Source organism: Hemicordylus capensis, chromosome 3 (genome assembly GCF_027244095.1).
Source record: "Hemicordylus capensis ecotype Gifberg chromosome 3, rHemCap1.1.pri, whole genome shotgun sequence".
NCBI classification, from domain to species: Eukaryota; Metazoa; Chordata; class Lepidosauria; order Squamata; family Cordylidae; genus Hemicordylus; species Hemicordylus capensis.
Genome location: NC_069659.1, coordinates 17721411 through 17740254, shown reverse-complemented (window position 1 = coordinate 17740254; position 18844 = coordinate 17721411). Strand labels below are relative to the sequence as shown.

The 18844-nt window shown below is 46.0% G+C and overlaps 1 protein-coding gene across 6 annotated transcripts in view; it reads right to left on the bottom strand.

Annotated features, from left to right (window-relative positions):
• Positions 1 to 18844, bottom strand: part of LOC128351854 (N-acetylated-alpha-linked acidic dipeptidase 2-like) — a 50860-nt gene that overhangs the window by 10253 nt on the left and 21763 nt on the right. For all 6 annotated transcript variants that reach the window (XR_008320085.1, XR_008320086.1, XM_053311829.1 and 3 more), the window contains exons 10-15: positions 17866 to 17985; positions 16422 to 16504; positions 13371 to 13434; positions 7376 to 7443; positions 6670 to 6761; positions 2842 to 2932 (exon numbers count right to left, since the gene is read on the bottom strand). Coding sequence is in view for 4 of the 6 variants with exons in the window: in XM_053311829.1 (XP_053167804.1) it covers positions 2842 to 2932; positions 6670 to 6761; positions 7376 to 7443; positions 13371 to 13434; positions 16422 to 16504; positions 17866 to 17985 (518 nt within the window). In the remaining 2 variants the exon portion in view is untranslated. The remainder of the gene's footprint in view (positions 1 to 2841; positions 2933 to 6669; positions 6762 to 7375; positions 7444 to 13370; positions 13435 to 16421; positions 16505 to 17865; positions 17986 to 18844) is intronic.

The window sequence follows — 18844 nt, the reverse complement described above, 5'->3', positions numbered from 1 at the left end:
AGATCCCGCAATTGTTAGGGGTTTTTGTTGCTGTTGCAAAAAGCAGCCATGTTAAGGGTGGGCAGAATTCATACTCAGACCATGGAGTTAGGTAACATAAGAAGCTGCCTTATAGTGAGTCAGGCCATTGGTCTATCTAGGTCAATATTGTCTACACTGACTGGCTGCAGCTCTCCAAGGTTGCTGGCAGAAGTTTTCCCCAGCCATACCTGAAGATGCCGGTTAGTTAACCTGGGACTTTCTGCATGCAAAGCAGATGCTCTACCACTGGGCTGCAGCCCCACAGGGGAGGGAGAGGACTTAATCCTTCCCTCCTGTGTTTTCTAGGGATGTGCACGGAACCGACTTGCCCGGTTTGGTTCGAGTCCAGACCGGAATCGAACATGTCTGGGCCAGTTCAGTTTTTAAAAGTGCATTTTTTTAAACCTTATCATTCCTGGAGGTGTGGGGGGGGGAGTGGTCTGTGGAGGTTCCCCCTTCCCCCCGCCGGCCTCCATAATCACTCCCTCCATGACCCTGGGCCTATGGAGGCCCATAGGTCGCAAGTGGCTTCTGCGGGGCCTGGTATGACCCAGGACCCATTGAGGTCCGTAGTTCGGTGTGGTGGCCATTTTGGACTCCACCACACACGTGCAAACAGCCTTTGCGAGGCCTTGGGTCATACCAGGCCTTGCAGAGGCCAATTGTGCATGTGCGGTGACTTCCAAAATGGCCACCGTGCCGAAATCCGCAGGCCCGAATGGGCTGAAGAACCGGGGGTGATTACGGAGGCCAGCAGGGGGAGGGGGCCCTCCACTTTTTAAAAAGATCCATGAACCGCCCTCCCCCTGGGGTTTGGTCTGGGGCTGGACAAAACAGGGGTTGGTTCTGTTCGACGTCAAACCCCGTTTGACGTCGAGCCGATTTGCACATCCCTAGTGTTTTCTCAGGGAAAATCTATCCCTTCCCAGCTGGTGTTTGATCTGCTAAGGAAAAACCTTATGGATATAGGCAACCTTTTTAAAAGTGAGGGTGTGAAGGAATGAAGCACAAACCTCTTCTCCATTGTAAATATGGATAGAACGTTGGCTGGTCTCTGTGTAGGGCCATAAGTTCAGTCTTGCTTCACATTTGGTTTAGCATTTTGACAGTTGATTATTTTATTTTATTTTATTTTTAGGGAAGAGCTTTTAAAAAATTGGAGGGAATTTTGTGTGCGTTCTGATTGGATGGGCTGAAGAACTGATGGGCCAGAGAAACTGTATATATTGGGAGAGTTTAGAGAGGGAAGTCAGAGTCCTGGAAGGAGAAGTCAAGAGAGTCTGCTAGAGCAAGTCAGAGCTGGAGGTTGCAGCAGAAGGAAGGGAATCTGGAAGTCTGCTCGAGTGGATCCATGCAGAGAGTGAGTAGCCAGCAAGAAGAAGAGAAGCCTTCTAGCTGAAATCACGGGAAGAAAAGGAAGAGCCAGGCTGCTGGACTGAGCCCCGGAACTGTGCCGTAATCAGAACAAGGAGTCTGCCCAGCAAGCCCGAAGCCGAGAAGTAAAAGTCCAAGAGGACTCTGAGTAGGGACCAGTATAGAGCCACGTAGTGATTATGTTTCTCCAGCTTTTTATTTTCCCTGACCGGCTCTGTAAGTAACTGTTTTGAGTTTGTATTATTTTCTGTAAAAGAAAGGTTTTAATTGTACACATCTTTTCTTAAAAAGTAAACTTTCTTGTTATAAAAAAAAATTAGAAGCTTGTTGATTTGTCTCTACCCCACGCCTATAAGCCTTTCCACACTACTGAGGTTTGTTTTGGGGTTTTGGTTCTTTTGGATAAATGTGAAGGGCTGCTGTAGTGGACCCAGCCACACCCAAAGTCCACTTGGTGGCAGCGGTAAAAAGGTTAGGAGGAATAGAGGGCTGTGCCTCCACAGAGGGCAAGTAATGGCTTCTGGGGTCAAGCTTCATAAAGAAAACGGTGCAAGGGAAAAGGGACAAGCTAGTCCCACCCCCGGCTACTTTTTGCAAATATATATTTTTAAAAAATATATATTGCAAATATATTTTTAAAAAATATATCTCTACTTTTTCATCTAGCTTGGTCCTTAGTGTTAGTCTCATTAGTACTAAAAATTGCTGACTGACATTCTAATAGCCAGCCAGTGCATTGTGGGATTTTCCAGTGCTGCAGATAAATTCCAGACTAACACAGTGCATTTGCAGGGTGTGTGTGCACAATTTCGATGACCTCCCCTTCCCCTGAACATCCGCTTCATCACTCAAAGCTATGTCCCTGAAGGCCAGGTGATAAGAAGAGCCCTGCTGGATCAGGCTCAAAGTCTGTTTAGTTTCCTACAGTGGCCACCAGATTCCTCTGGGAAGCCGACAAGCAGGAGAGGAAGGCATGCCCCCTCTCCTACTGTTACTCTCCTGCAACTGGTATTCAGAGGCATCCACAAAAACAAATTAAGTGGCACAAAGAGCTTCTAGAGGTGGTTGAAATTCTCTCTCTCTCTCTCTCTCTCTCTCTCTCTCACACACACACACACACACACAACGTGAGTGTCAGTACTGACTTAATCACATGCACAGCACCCATCTCATGAAGCAACAATACTTTGTTAGGATATCAGCCATTAACAATTCTGGACCAAGGTACCCCAGAATTTCACAAGAAGAAAAGCTGGATTCTGTGATCCATAAGAACGATGCAAATTATTGTCCTCCAGACAGTCCCAGGGAAGGGGATTTTTCCTTTTAAAAGGAGGTGGCCAAAGGAGAGAAAAAAGAAAGCCCACTCCAATGGTGCCTGTGCAGCTCCCCAAAAATAAACCCGCAAATGGTGGTGTCAGCTTTCAGACAAGCTGGTCGGCTTACCCTATTCTTAGTATAACGTGCTCTGCCCGATGCAATCCCCAGCCGCTGAAAATAAGCTTCGAAATCACTGCCTGATCCCAGTTTGTTTATTCTGCCCAGAGAAGAGAGATGCTGGATTTAAGCCTCTTGCAGTGTTGCAGCATGGCATTAAAAGCAGAAAGCAAGCCTGATGGTTGCTCTAGTCAGAGATGGGTTTTCTAGAAATTTTTGATTTGTAAAATTATCTGGGGCGGGGGAATCTCATCTTGTGCAATTTCTCTCTCACTTGCATACAATTTGCAGTTTTTTAAAATCTCAGAAAATGGTACTTGGCAACTTTCCTGATGCCCTAAATGGATTGTGATTGATTTGACATGCTATATATATGTAGTGTTTAAAAAACAAACAAACACCATATTACCTCCCTGTATTCCAATCAATAAAACGTATATATACTCTTCTCACACCCTTCCTAGGGACAATAATCTGAAAAGCATTAATTACAACTTTGAAATTGCCAAGCTTCCCTAGGATGGCATTGGCACTCATCCATTATTATTAATGTATTTTATGAAACAATGCATTTTTAGAAATGGATTTTTTCTTCACAGAAAAATAAGGTGTGGGGAAATCTTGACCCCTGCACCTCTGGCTCAAAAAAGGCCACTTCCAACATTTGCCAGATAAAAAACAAGTTGGATTTTAAGAACAGCCCTGCTGGATCAGGCCCAAGGCCTAACTAGTCCCACACCCTGTTTCACACAGTGGCCCACCAGATGCCTCTGGGGAGCCCACTGGCAAGAGGGGAGGGCATGCCCAATCTCCAGCTCTTACTCCCCTGCAACTGATATTCAGAGGCATGTTGTCTCTGAAGCTGGAGGTGGCCTATAGCCCTCAGACTAGTAGCCATTGACAGACTTCTCCTCCATGAATTTATCCAAACCCCTCTTAAAGCCATCCAAGTTGTTTTGGGTAGCAGGAAAGCTCTGAAGCCAGACCCTAGCACAGGGTAGAGATCGAAGCCCATGGGGTCTTCACATGGGTGTCCAGAGTGGGGACAAGAGAGAACAGTCCGCCGCCCACCAGGATTAAGCCAGTTCCCACTGAACTCAATGTGTCACACTCCCAGAGAGGGCAGTATCGGATATCTGCCCCCTCAAAAGCCCTGCGGATGCTCTTGGGCTGCGGTTGGACATCATCATGCTAAGAGATTTTGTGTTGGCCATGCTGATAGCAGCAATGATGCTAAAGCTTCTAGCAGGGATTGGCTTGCTTGCCTGCCTGCAACAGAGAGAAGTGGCAGCAGTGACAGGGGCCGTCATCATTGGGCAGCTGCTGTGGGCCTGCGGCTGATGCCCAAACCACCTCTGTTCCCCAAGCTTTCATGTGGAGGTAACAGAGGGTCACCCATGCAAGAGGGGCCTCATGGGGGAGAGTTTGCGGAGGGCCCTCTCAAACCTGGAGATGGCCCAGAGGAAGGGCCTCTGTTGGCCACTGGCAAGCTGCTATAGACAAGGGCAGAAGATCCTCGGGAAAGTGAGGTAAAAGAAGCCGTGCTTGGAAGAGTGGATGCTCCCAGAGAATTAAGGGAAGAGGAGAATTCAGCAGGCAGAAGTTTGAGAAAAAAGCAGAATGGGAGGAAAGAAGAGGAGCATATGAACACAGATGGAGAACTCTGGTACAAATTTCTATTATATTAATTTTCCTGAGTGTGCCTTGGAATGTGCGTCCCAGAGCCCAGCTGATTGGCTGGGCGGCGGACGTGCTTGATTGGCTGAGGCGCACCCAGGAGGATTGGTTGCTGCGGCAGCGGCCCGGCCATGGAGGCCAGAGGTGGTGGGCCCGGCCTGGCCATGGAGGCAAGGCCCAGGAGGGGGGAAAGAAAGGGGGGCGGTGGCAGTGGAGAGGAGAGGTGACTGGGCCTGGAAGCAGAGACTGGGGCAGGAGGGGGGGGAAGAGGTAACCACCGGTCCCAAAGAGCACACAGATGCTCTGTGCGGGGTCGGCTAGTTGTTTTAAAATAGCTAGACCTTTGATTGTAGGTGACAGGCAGATAGGCAGAAGCTGCAGCTCAGCCCTTGTTTTGCATGTATAAGGTGCCAGGTTCAATCCATGACATCCCCAGATAGGGGTAGAAAATACCTTGTCTGAAACCCAAGAAAACTGCTGCCAGTCAGTCTGCCTCTAGCCCTATTCAGACATTATGTCCAACACTTGTACAATGAGTGTACAAGGTATACCCAGTACACATATGTACCCAGGTACAGTTATGCACACCTTAAGATGAGCACAGGTGCAGCAGTACATTTCCTATCTCTAACATGTATTTATTATTATTTGCTTAAGATATTTATATCCCACAATACTGCTTGGGATGCCTCACAAAGAAAAAACAGATAAAACTATACAAAATTAATAAAATTCTGTTAAAAACTAGATCACTTTGAAGGGCCTGTACCCAGGTTCACTTTTAAAATGGATCCAGGTAATATCATTCACACAAAAACATGTATGAGTGTACAGATGTCTGTACACTTGTACAACATAATGTCTGAATTGGGCTATGGTCTTTGTATCTAACACACACACGAGCGCGCGCGCACACACAATCTTCAAGGCAGAGCTATGGAAATGCAACCAAAGTGGGTTAGTAATGGGTCTCAAATTCTCTAAGGAAAAACAACAGAACCTCGGCATGTGGCAAGACTGTGGGATGGAAGGCAATGCCTGTATCTCTGGGTCACATGAGGCTGGTATGTTATACACACACACACACACACACACACACACACACACACACACACACACACCAGTGTCCATGGGACCCTTTACTTTCTCTGATCTGTAAAGACATTCCCTAAGTGAATGACAGCTGTTGACTCTCATGGAGAAAATTAGTATTTTCTCAGGGGGGAAACTGGGACATTGATCCAGTGAGAGCAGAACCTCATGCCATCTGTTACATCTGGAGGGGCACCCTAAAGGATGCCTGTAAAAAACTCTCCTTCCCTACCTCTCATGACAACAGGCATTTTACGCTCCTCACAGGGGTAATTAGATTAGTCACAACAACAAAACAAAAAGCAGCTGCAGAACAGAAGATTTATTCCAACGCATTTCGATTGATACGGTTTCCAAATTGCAAGGAATATTTTGCAAGAATCCTTGCATGAAAGTACCTCTGCCAGGCAGTTCCGTGAAAATATTCCTTGAAAACAGTATCAGTCGCAACACGTTGGAATAAATCTTCTATTCTGCAGCTGCTTTTTAGGAACCTAGGGAGCCGCCTTATTGAGTCAGAGCTTTGGTACATCTTGCTCAGTATGGTCGACACACAGACTGGCAGTGGCTTCTCCAAGGTTTTACGCAGGAGTCTCTCTCAGCCCTATCTTGGAGATGGGCTTTTGTTTTTTGTTTTTGTTGCAGCTATCTCAGAAGACATTGATCCTCTATATAGATCCTCTCTCTCTCTAGTTTTGTAGTCTCTTACAGCAAACAGAAAAATAGAATAGAATCAAACTTGCCTAAACTCAGCATCCATCAGAGGACCTCAGCAAGATGAATCAGGAGTGAAAAGATCTGCCTTTTCACTCGAGTGGTCTAAGAAGGGGAAGCAGGTATACAAAGCATCCAAGGACTGGATCACAAATGCATGTGCATTACTGGATTTCTCTGCACCTGATGGCTGAATGTGTGAACTGAAAAGCACTGCAAGTGAAGTGGTGTGAGTGATATGGATGTTCTACCCATGGCGTGAGATTCTGGATGGTGACACATACATGCTGACACTGGCATGCGATTCTGAATGGTGACACATCAAGTTATGAACCATACTAGGGGATCTCTTACCTGGGAAGATGCTTACTTTCTGGGGAAGGGTCCTTTTCAAGCCAGCTGTCATAGAGAGACTTGCTTTCATACCCTTCATCAGGGCTTAATATCTGGAGAGGGAAAGAACACAAAATAACCTTGGCTACTGTGATTGTTGCTCAGGCACTTAAGGATATTCCACGTGTACCAGAAGCAATGTAAAGTAAGATAATGCCCATTACAATCTACCTGTACAAAAAGGGCAGACTTGCAAATGGACAAAGGGGAAAGAAAAGATGTATTTTCTGTGCACGCATTCAGTCCCACACGTGCACACCAAGAAGTAAGTCTTGTTGAACTCAGGAGGAAGAAACTTCTGAGTCAACATGCTTAGCACGCAGCCATAAGAGCTGGTTCACAGACCGCTAGGAATGCAGATTCTATATGTTATGGCATACAGAAGGAGGGTCTTGTGCTCATGCTTATATTCACAACCTTAAGGTATAGGAACCTGGGAAAAAGTCAAGATTCTCAAGAAACTGGGTTCTGTACCCTGGCTACATTCTGATTTTTCTGCACTTGCATGGAATACACACACACACACACACACACACACACACACACACCCCTCTGTCTTTGTTCATTTCAGTTGCCTCTCTCAGGCACATTGGGTTAGAAGATGACTAGTAGGAAGAGGAAGTGCAGGAAGAGGAAGTACAGCCAGAGAGACTAGACTGCTTTGTACCTCTTTGGTCAGATTATACACCAGTTGGTTGAGAAGGGGGGTGCAGTCAACTCTTAATGTGTAGTTGCCTGAAAGTTGAAACACAGATAGAAGTTGCTTTATTTAAACACTAGTGCCCTCTCATTCCAGATTTCTCACCCTCTCTTTCCAGATTCCAGAGGAGAGCTGGTCTTGTGGTAGCAAGCATGACTTGTCCCCTTAGCTAAGCAGGGTCTGCCCTGGTTGCATACAAATGGGAGACTAGAAGTGTGAGCACATTCCTCTTAGGGGATGGAGCCGCTCTGGGAAGAGCAGAAGGTTCCAAGTTCCTTCCCTGGCAGCATCTCCAAGACAGGGCTGAGAGAGATTCCTGCCTGCAGCCTTGGAGATGCTGCTGCCAGTCTGTGAAGACAATACTGAGCTACAGTAGATAGACCAATGGTCTGACTCAATATATGGCAGATTCCTATGTTCCTATCTTGATTTCATCTTGCAGATACTTGTCCCCTTAGGACAGGGGTGGGCAGTTTATTGTGGCAGGGGATGCTAGGAGTTGTAGATCAGCAACTACAAGGAGGGCCAAGTTTGCCCACTCCTGCCTTAGGAACTACTAAGGCAGGCCTGCACAACTTTGGCCCTCCAGTAGTCAGGGATGATGGGAGTTGTAGTCCAACATCTACAGGAGGAAAAAAAGTTGTGCAGCCCTGTGCTAAAGGGCACAAATTGGACAAATTAGTAGTTTCTCACACACAACTACTTACTGATCAACTCTGTTAGGAATTAATCAACCAATAATTTACAAGCCACACAAACTTATTTCTATTATTTTCTGCCTTTGGATGTGAGGGACCATTGTTTCTTACCTTCCAAAGGAAAACATAATAGGTTGTGGGGTTTTTTAAGAGTCGAACTTCCATCTAGAACAGGGGTTCACAACCCAGTTGTTGCTGGACGACTACTCCCATCAACGTCACAATGTCATGGGGAGCAGTCAACAGTGGAGCTGAACAGCTGCTTCATAAATCGCCCCCCTGCAGCGTTCTTTGCACAGGAGTGGGTTAAAAGCTCATAAAATTTGGAGAGCAATAGCCAGGGGTGGGGGAGCTTCTGCAGTTTCATCTCCCATGTTGTAACAATAATGGATGGTTGTGTTCTAAGGCCTGTTGGATTTCTTCCTGCTACTTTTATCGACCACATAGATAGATTCTCTCCAGGATGATCTGTCTTCAACTTGGCCTTTAAGGTCTCCCCGTGGTGCATTTACTGCTGTAGTAATCGGGTCCATCCACCTCGCTGCTGGTCGTCCTCTTCTTCTCTTTCCTTCAACTTTCCTCAGCATTATGGAATTCTCAAGGGAGCTAGATCTTTGCATAATGTGTCCAGAGTATCATAGTTTGAGCCTGGTTATTTGTGCCATAGATTGTCACGGAAAAAACCATTGTTCGAACAATTCTAATCTTTGTAGGTGTAGACACATCACAGCACCTAAATATCCTTTCCAAGGCTTTCATTGCAGTCCTACCAAGTGCTAGTCTGCGGTGTATTTCTTGACTGCTGGATCCTTTACTATTGATGGTCGATCCTAAAAGGCAGAAGCTATCCACCATTTCAATGTCTTCATTGTCAATTCTGAGGCTGGTTGCTGTACCCTGTTGTCATTAGTTTAGTCTTCTTTACATTTAGTTGTAGTCCCATTTTTTCCACTCTGCTCCATGACTTTCATTACTAGAACTCGCAGATCATCCTCATTCTCAGCTATCAGAGTGATGTCATCAGCGTAGTGCAGGTTATTGATGTTACCTCCTCCAACGTTAAAACCACACTCATTTTCTTCCAATCCAGCTTCTCTCAGCATATGTTCAGCATATAAACTGAATAAGAAGGACATAGCCTTGTCTTACTCCTTTGTCAATCTGGAACCAGTCTGTTTAACCATGTTCCGTCTGAACTGTGGCTTCCTGTTCTGTGTATAGGTTTCTCATGAGAACAATGAGGTGTTCTGGGATGCCCATTTTCCTAAGGATATTCCACAACTTGACATGGTCAATACAATCAAAGGCTTTTCTGTAATCAAAGCACATATTGACTTCTTTCTGGTATTCTTTGGCTTTCTCAATTATCCAGCGTGCATCAGTATAATATCCTTATACAAAACTATGGTGTGGCCACACCTGGAGTACTGCGTACAATTATGGTCACCACATCTAAAAAAGGACATTGTAGAACTGGAAAAGGTGCAGAAGAGGGCAACCAAGATGATCAGGGGCCTGGAGCACCTTCCTTATGAGGCAAGGCTACAACACCTGGGGCTTTTTAGTTCAGAAAAAAGACGACTGCGGGGAGACATGATAGAGGTCTATAAAATCAAGCATGGAGTGGAGAAAGTGGATAGAGAGAAATTGTTCTCCCTCTCACATAACACTAGAACCAGGGGTCATCCCATGAAATTGATTGCCAGGAAATCTAGGAACAGCATACGGAAGTACTGTTTCACACAATGCATAATCCACTTGTGGAATTCTCTGTCACAAGATGTGGTGACAGCCGACAACCTAGATGGCTTTAAGAAGGGTTTGGATAACTTCATGGAGGAGATATCTATCAACGGCTACTAGTCGGAGGGCTATCGGCCATCTCCATCCTCGAAGGCAGGATGCCTCTGAGTACCAGTTGCAGGGGAGTAACAGCAGGAGAGAGGGCATGCCCTCAACTCCTGCCTGTGGCTTTCAGTGACATCTGGTGGGCCACTGTGTGAAACAGGATGCTGGACTAGATGGGCCTTGGGCCTGATCCAGCAGGGCTCTTCTTATATTCTTATGTCTCTTGATCCTCGACCTTTTCGGAAAGCAGCTTGAACATCCGGCATTTCCCTTTCCACGTAGGGCTCTAATCTGCATTGGATGATCCTGAGCATTATTTTGCTAGCATGTGAAATTAAGGATATTGTGCGATGGTTTGCGCAATCTGTTCAGTCTCCTTCTTTGGTATGAGTATGTAGACTGACATACTCCTTCCAATCTGTTGGCCACTATGTTGTTCATATTTGCTGGCATAGAGCCTTGACTGATTCTTCTTCTGTTGCCTGCCATATTGTATGGGGAAAAAATATTTCTGTAGCTATTCCATCAATTGCTGTAGCCTTCCGACTTGGTAATTACTGGAGTGCTGCTCTAACTTCATCTTCCTGTACTAGAGGTTCTTGCAAGTAAGGAATATCTTCTAAAGTATCTTGGATGTTGATGTCCCTGCCATACAGATTTTCAGTATACTCCTTCCATCTCTGTTTGGTCTTACCTGAATCAGTTACTGTCTGTCCTTTGGCATCCCTTAACATACCAATTCGAGGTTGGAACCACCCTCTGAGTTCAGAGATCTTTTGGAAACTTGCCTTGTTTTTCCATGTCTATTTCCATCCTCAAGGTCTTTATAGATGTCATTGCAGTACTGCTCCTTGTCTCTTCTAACAGCTTTCTGAAATTCCCTATTAAGTTCCGTTCTGAAGTCTTTATCTTTCTTGACTTTGGCTTTTCTCCTCTTCTGGGCAATTGCCTCAATTTGTTCTGATATCCCTTTTGCTTTCTTCTGTTTCTTGGTCTTTGGCCGTCTCTTTTCACATTCGTCCTTAACAACTTCTTTGATTTCATTCCACAGTTCCTCTGGTTCCCTATCAATGAGGTTCAGAACTTCAAAGCGGTTCCTGATGTTCTCCTTGAAAATGGTGGGTACATTCTCAAGATCATATCGTGGAGGCTGGATAGCTTTGTTTTTCCACTTTGACTTGGAACGTGCACATGAGCAGTTCGCGATCTGTTCCACAATCAGCCCCTGGCCACGTCTTTGCTGTTATAACTGAGCTCTCCCACCTCCTTGCACCAATTTGTTTTCTGTGTACTCCATCTGGTGATGTCCATGTGTTAAGGTGCCGCTTTGATTGTTTGAAGAATGTGTTAGCAATGAAGAGATCATTGGCTTGGCAGAAACTAATAAGTCATTCTCCTGCTTTGTTTCTGTTTCCTAGGCCATATATGCCAACTGTGTTTTCCTCCTTAGCTTTTCCAACTTTGGCATTCCAGTCTCCAACCACCAGCATCAGGGTATCTGTGTGTGTGTATATGTATATGTGTGTATATATATATATATATATGCCTATTCTTCTGCTACAATAAATTTGTCAGTCTTTAAGGTGCTCCAAAAGACTCTGTTTCTGCTGCAGATGACACAGCTACTCCTCTGAAAGTAATCTCCCCATATCATAGTTGTTTTGTAGTATAAAGAGCTGACCTTGAGGTTCAGTCCCCACACCACCACTGCACCATTGTTTCATAACTGTGGAGAATTTATGGAATGTCTCAGCACGAGTTGATACATGCATTTTTGGGAACAGCTTTTTCCACTGGAGAGGATCAAGAAATCAGATTTTTTTTTTTTAGTTCACAAGATGGTGCAAATGATCCCCCGTGTGGCAAAACCATAAACAGCAGCCACTGCTGTGCAATGCATATAATCAGTACTCTCATAGGCAGCTTTGTATGCATTCTGCACTAAAAACAATATTCTGTGCCAAAATTCTGCATTCTGCAACTTGTGTACATTATGCAAATCAAGCACATTTGTATAATCTTTTCTCTTGCATAACTTATTCCCCAGTAGTAGTATTTTCACAGGGATGTAGACTTTGCAATTTCCTTGAGCCAAACCTAGGAAAGCTGCAGGTTTGTTCATTTATATTACCGTGAAGTCTAGACTAACCCCCATAATCCTGTACTAAATACCATATGATTGAAGCCCAAGATCCAGAAAAATCAAGCAACTCCTTATTACAGAGCTTTTAAAAAGGAACATTTCGAACTGCCCAGTAGCATGCTATCGTAATTTGCGCATGTATCACAGGCCTCTGCAACCCATTTGTGTGGGGCCTTGTGGTGGGGGCACAAAGGACAATTGCCCCAGGCTCCAAAAATGAAGGGGGGCCCGTCCAAATATGGCTCAGTATCTGAAATGATCAGATGCATCCTTTTCATTCGTCAGTAAAAATAATCAGTTATATGTAATCCCAGGACCAAGAGATATTTCAGCATTTGGAGTTATTTTATTTTATAATTTAATTTACATTTATATCCTGCTATTTCTCTAAGGAACCCAACATGGTTATGTCTATCCTCACAACAACCCTGTGAGGTAGGTTAGGCTGAGGTGTACATGTGGCTGGCCCAGAGTCACCCAGTGAGTTTCATGGCTGAATGGGGATTTGAACACAGGTCTCCCTGGTCCTAGTCCAACACTCCAAGCACTACACCACACTGGCACTGGATGCAGTGGCTGACATGCTGTGCAACATTATGCCCATGGTGGAAAGTAATGTTTGTGCAATTGCACAAACTCTGGTTGGGAACCACTGAAGTAAACCATTCACATGAGCAGTTCAATGAGCAAGAGAGCCAGATAAAATATTCTCTGAACAACTTAATTTCTGCAATTTGATGCAACTTTGCAAACGTTATGTTCCACGGTGTGTATAATGTGCACCAAGAGAGCATCCAAACAGGACTTCTCAACTAACTGCACTGGTGCACACTCCCCTTCCTCAGAAAGCCCTCTGTGCCACCCAGAAATATGTCCCCAAGGCTGCTGGACCAGATGGACCTTTGCTCTGATCCCTCAGGGTTCTTTTCACCAGTAAGCAATTGATTGTTTAGAAGCCTGAACAAGTAGATCAGTGGTTTCCAACCAAGGTTCCTCCAGATGTTGCTGAACCACAACTCGCATCATCCTCAGCTACAAATTATTGGGGCTGGGGATGCTGGGAGTTGTAGTTCAACAACATCTAGAGGAACCCTGGTCGGGAACTACTGAAGTAGACCATTCACATGAGCAAGAGAGCCAGAGAAAATATTCTTTGAACCACCACCACCACCACACAGAGAAACCCAGGATCGCTCTATACATAAACATCTCATGGAACTAAGGCCCCAAATCCAGCTTCTGGCTTTCTTAAGCAAAGCAAAACACCACTCACCTTCTATTGAGGAGTCTGTGTTGATGTAAGCAACAGCCCGGGCCTGCAGAATTTTGACATTCTCCTGTAGTAGTAAAAAGATGAAGGCACAATCACAGGAGAGTTGGAAGGGACCTTGGAGATCTTAAGGTTCAGATTCTTGCACAGTGCAGGCATCTGCAGCAGCAGGGCTGCGCAATTTTGGCCCTCCAGCTGTTTTTGGACTACAACTCCCATAATCCCCAGCCAGAGTGGCCAATAGCCAGGGGTTAGGATAGTTATAGGCCAACATCTGCAGGAGGGCCAACGTTGGGCAACCTTGTGCTACATCATCTTTCACAGACAGTCAAAATCTCCAAATCTCTAGTGAAAGGGAGCCTACCACCAGCAGACTGCTTCACGGTTGAATAGTTCTTACAGTTAGGAATTTCCCACCCCACAATATCCAGCTTGAATTTGCTTCCTTGTACTTTTAACTCACTGGTTCTAGTCCTGCCTAGGATGTGCAAACCAGTTCGGGGGTTCAGTTCAGGGGTTTGATGGTTCGGGGTCAAACCAAACCCACCCACCCCGGTTCCATCCGGAACAGGACCGAAACCCCGCCCTCCCCATACACACCAATTCGTGATTTTAAAAAAACACATTAATTTTTTGTTTAACCTCTAGCCCCTTTGGGGGGCTACCTCTAGGTCACGGTGGGTCCAGGAAGGATCCCCCTCCCCCCTCCAGGCTCATTTATCACCACTGTGGCCCAGTTCACCCCCTTTTTCAGCCAGTTTGGGCCTTGGTAAGCTGGCACAGTGGCCATGTTGGTAAGCTGGCGCAGCGGCCAAAAAATAAGTCTGCCACACAGACCTGCCTCGCAGAGGCCATTTGCGCATGCATGGCAGCAGGCAACATGGCCGCAGCACCAGCTTTACAAGGCCTGAACAGGCTGAAAAAGGGGTGAACCGGGCCATGGCGGTGATAAATTAGGTTGGTGGGAGGAGGGAAAACCTTCATGGACCCACCGTGACCTAGATGAAGCCCCCCAAAGGGGCTAGAGGTAAAAAAAATTTAAAAATTCATGAATGGGTGGGGGGTTGGTTTCCGGTCCTGGTCCAGACGGAACCGGGGGGGTGGGGTGGGAGAGGTAAAGAATTAAAATATATATATTCATGAACCAGGGGAGTTCAAAGGGCGCCGGACCAAATTGGTCCGGTCAGGTTCGAGTGCAGTTCGCACTCGAACTGAACCAGGCCAGCCGTAGTCCTCCCCTCTGCAGCAACAAAGGAGCCCACTTCTCCTCCTGTGAGTCAGCTCTTCAAGTATTTGAGGATGGCCAACATTCTTTCTTTATTTTTGTTCCATTTCTATACCACTTTTCTCTGAAATAACCCCAAAGCAGTTTACAATATAATTGAAACAATGCACAACAGAAATTACAAGTACCAATATTAAATATAAAAGAATAATATATCTCTGTTTAAAAGTTTAAAAAACCTATATGAAACAGTACCATACAAAACACAAAGCAGCAGCGGTAAAAACTACTCTCATATAAAAGCCTGGGTGAAGAGCCACATTTTTACTTGTTTTCTAACAACTCTGATGGAGGCTGAGGAGCAGAGGCCAGCCAAGAACATTCCAAAGCCTGGGGGCAATGACTGAGAAGGCCCTGTCCCGCGTGCTCGACAGCTGAGCCTCCCTCACCGTGGGCACACGGAGCAGAGCCCCTTCTGATGATCTTGTCAAGTGGGCAGGAAGTCTTGGGAGCAGGTAGTCCTTCAGAAACCCAGGGCCCGAGCCATTAAGGGCTTTAAAGGGCCCAAGCCGTTAAAGACTTGAATGGGACCCAGATTATTTTCACCTCAGTAATATGATTGTCTGGGTTGCCTCCAGAAGGAAAACCCTGGCAATATGAATTGGAAGTCCAACTGCATTAACAAGTAAGGACCAAAAGAGCCTAATACATTTGCTCCACTGGTCTTCAGACTGACGCCCAGGACTGTCTCCATCATGTTCTCTGGCACCACCTCCCAATGTGGCTTATGTGTGCAAGCCACCAAACGTACATATATGAGTGGATTCCAGCTTGTGAAAGAAGACATGCTGAGAGCTCTTTCTGGGGAAGACTAAGGAGAACGCATGGGTGTGTACATGGACTCCCTTCACATCCCTCCTCAAAATCCATCTCTTCCTACAAGCCTTTGGCTCTAACCCTTTCCTCCAGATCCTCTTCTACAACTAGCTTCTGTGGTCTTCCCACGGCCACTTTCTGGCGTGTTCTGAGCCCATGCCAGCCGGCGGGATCAATGGTCTGACTCAGCATAAGGCAGCTGCCTGTGACAGAGAGAGCAGCTGACATCCAGACTCACCCAGACCTTGGCTTGCATGCACAAGGTCTCTGGCATAACGAGAAGACATTGCACAACCAGATGAAAAGTCGGCAATGCCCTCTGCATGCTATTTATGGCATTGGCCTAGAATCACCTAAAAGGGACAGATCCTCAGTCTATTTCAGGAGATGTTTCCATCCTTGCAAGTACTCTGCCCCATCTGAAGATAGAACACAATTCAGTCCAAATTAACCACATTTAAAGTTGCACTGTCGGGTTGCTGTCGACTCCTGGCTACCACAGAGCCATGTGGTTTTCTTTGGTAGAATACAGGAGGGGTTTAGCATTGCCATCTCCTGCGCAGTATGAGATGATGCCTTTCAGCATCTTCCTATATCGCTGCTGCCCGATATAGGTGTTTCCCATAGTCTGGGAAACATAGCAGCGGGGATTTGAACCAGAAACCTCTTGCTCCCTAGGCAAGTTACTTCCCCGCTGTGGTCTCCTTTATTTGACCTGAAGCACAAGCTTAACTTTTTGCCACTGAAACCACTTGAACTTAACAGTGCTCAATTAAGGCTGCATTGTGTCCTCTGGGCCATTTTTTGGTAAATGTTTTCCGCTTTTTTTTAGCAACATAGTTTCATCCTCTGTGCTCTTTTGATCAGTAATGTGTTTCCACTCACTAAAGATCAGAGACAGACTGTTCCCGATTCTTGCCGAAATTATATTCTTGTAAAGGTCAATTGCTTACCTCCGCCCACTCTGTAGAACCCAATAACCCAAACTCTTCTGCATCCCAGCTAGCAAAAATAATCGTCCTTCTAGGCCTCCAACCTGTATACACACAGAATTAAAGTTACACAGAAGAGCTCACATTTCCACTTTTTTCCTTTAAAAGTGAACAAAAATATTTTTAGAACATATGAACCTACCTCTTAGAGTCAGACCATTGCTCTACCTAGTCCAGCACTGTCTGCTCTGACTGGCAGCTGCTCTCAATTAAAAGACTCTTTCATCCTCCTTTATCCCAAATTAGTCCACCTGGGATCTTCTGCATAAAAAGCATGTGCTCTACCAGTGTGCTATGCCCCCTCTCTTAAAACGTGGACCTTCTTAGAATAAGGAAATCTTCCCATGTAGCTCAGCATTGTCTCCACTATCTCGATATGGCTCTACAGGGGTTCAGGCTCTTTCCAGATCAAGAAACAGAAGTTCTTTTTGCTTATCTACATGGTGTGCAGATGGTGTTTTTGGCCACTGTGCCATTTTGCAACACCACCGTTGTGAGAAACATGTCTTTGGACACTACTTTTAAAGGTAGTCAAAAGTTGCAATTCTCATTACAGACTGGCAGCAAATGGCCAGCAGATGGTGCTGCAAAATCACACAATGGCCAAAAAGGTAATCTCAACACCACATAGATAAGTGAAAAGAACCTCCATTTTCAAACAGATGTTTTTCATCTGGAAACACCCTCAGATAGGAGTCTTTGCTGGGGATGGAACCCGGGAACTTGTGCATGCAACGTATGTGCTCAACCACTGTGCTACAACCCCATCCAGGGAAGGCCGTGGAGTTCCCAACATCAGAGTGAGAACTGCTGGAGCTGGATTTTGGCCTCCATCCCTCCAAAACTGGCAGAACATAGAAACTTGCCTTACACTGAGTCAGACCCTTGTTCCATCTAGCTCAGTATTATCTACACTGACTGGCAGTGGCACTCCGAGGTTTCAGGCAGGAATCCAGGGGCGTAACAAGGCTGGTGTGGGCCCAGAGACAAAATTTTAAAATGGGCCCCTTGCTGACACACACACACACACACACTCTTCACATGTGACTTGCCTCTGGGGGGCCCTCGAGGTGTGGGGGGCCCCAGGCAGCCGCCTCCCCTTGCCTAATAGTAGTTACACCCCTGCAGGAATCTTCTGCAGCCCTACCTGAAGATGCCAGGGATTGAACTTGAGACCTTCTGCATGCAAAGCAGATGCTCTTCCACTGAGCTACAACTGACATCAGTATCAGCTGTCTCATCAGAAACTAAATCCTGGAAGATGCTTTTACACAGCATCCCACGGGCAACCCACATCTCAATCTGGTAGAGGATGCATGTTCTTGCGAAGTCCAGCTAAGAAGTCCCAGCTTATCCTTACTCTCCCCAGGATGTTCCATATTTTGCTCTTTGCAACCATCATTACCTTTCATCACCATCTTGCCAAAACTCCGAGCAACTTCTTGAAGAACGGCTGCTCCCGTGGTTGGGTCAATACCACCAAACACCCAGGAGTCTCTATGGCCTCCAATAATGATATACCTATCTGGGATGGGGGTGGGGGTGGGGGAGGTAACAAAAAAATGGATTCCACTCAGAATCAACTTGGCAGACTTTTCTTTCCTGGTTCAGATCAGAAATGTTTCAAGGGGTGCAAACTATGGAGTTTTTCCACCCAAGGCAGAAGATCCAATTCGTTGTCTTTCTGAGCCACACTGCCATCAAATTCTTTTGCAAACTTCTCTCTCACTCACAGAATCTTAGTTATTTGTGAACTTTCCTATCTGGTCACATCATGATGCCAGGAAGAAGTAAGAATTGCAAGGCAGGAAGTTACAGTCTCAAAACTAAAGTCAGCTCAAGGTGATGCATGCAGGTCTGGCTTTGTCAACACTGAAACATATTCTTGTTTTTCACTGTCTTTTGACAGCCTCTGAAAACGTTGCTGTTCTTCATCCTGCCCCGGGACACACTGCATTGCAAGACCCAAAAGGCCATTTTTGAAGGCTCTGGGAATCTGTGCAGTCCTTAAAATAGTCCACAGTACCCAGCCGTCCTTTGTATCAGGCCTCAACGAATTCTCTTGACTCTAGGAGCCGAACCAAGAATTTACGAGCCAGACTGCCCTCTACTCCAAAAGCGGGCAGGGGGTGGGCCTCACTGCTTGCCCCCACAACACCCTCTGCTCCATGAGGAGAACACTCCCCATCTTGCTCACACTTCCTTCTGGTTGCACGTGTCTGGCTCAGGCTGGCAACAGACTAGTCAGTGTGACCAGGAGGAGTGAGCAAGGCAGGAAGAGTGTGTTGCTCCATCCTCTTCCCGGCAGCATCCATTTGCCTCATTAGCCATGATGGCTACATGGGAGGTTCAGAGGTAGTCTATCTCCCTGAATACCAGTTGCT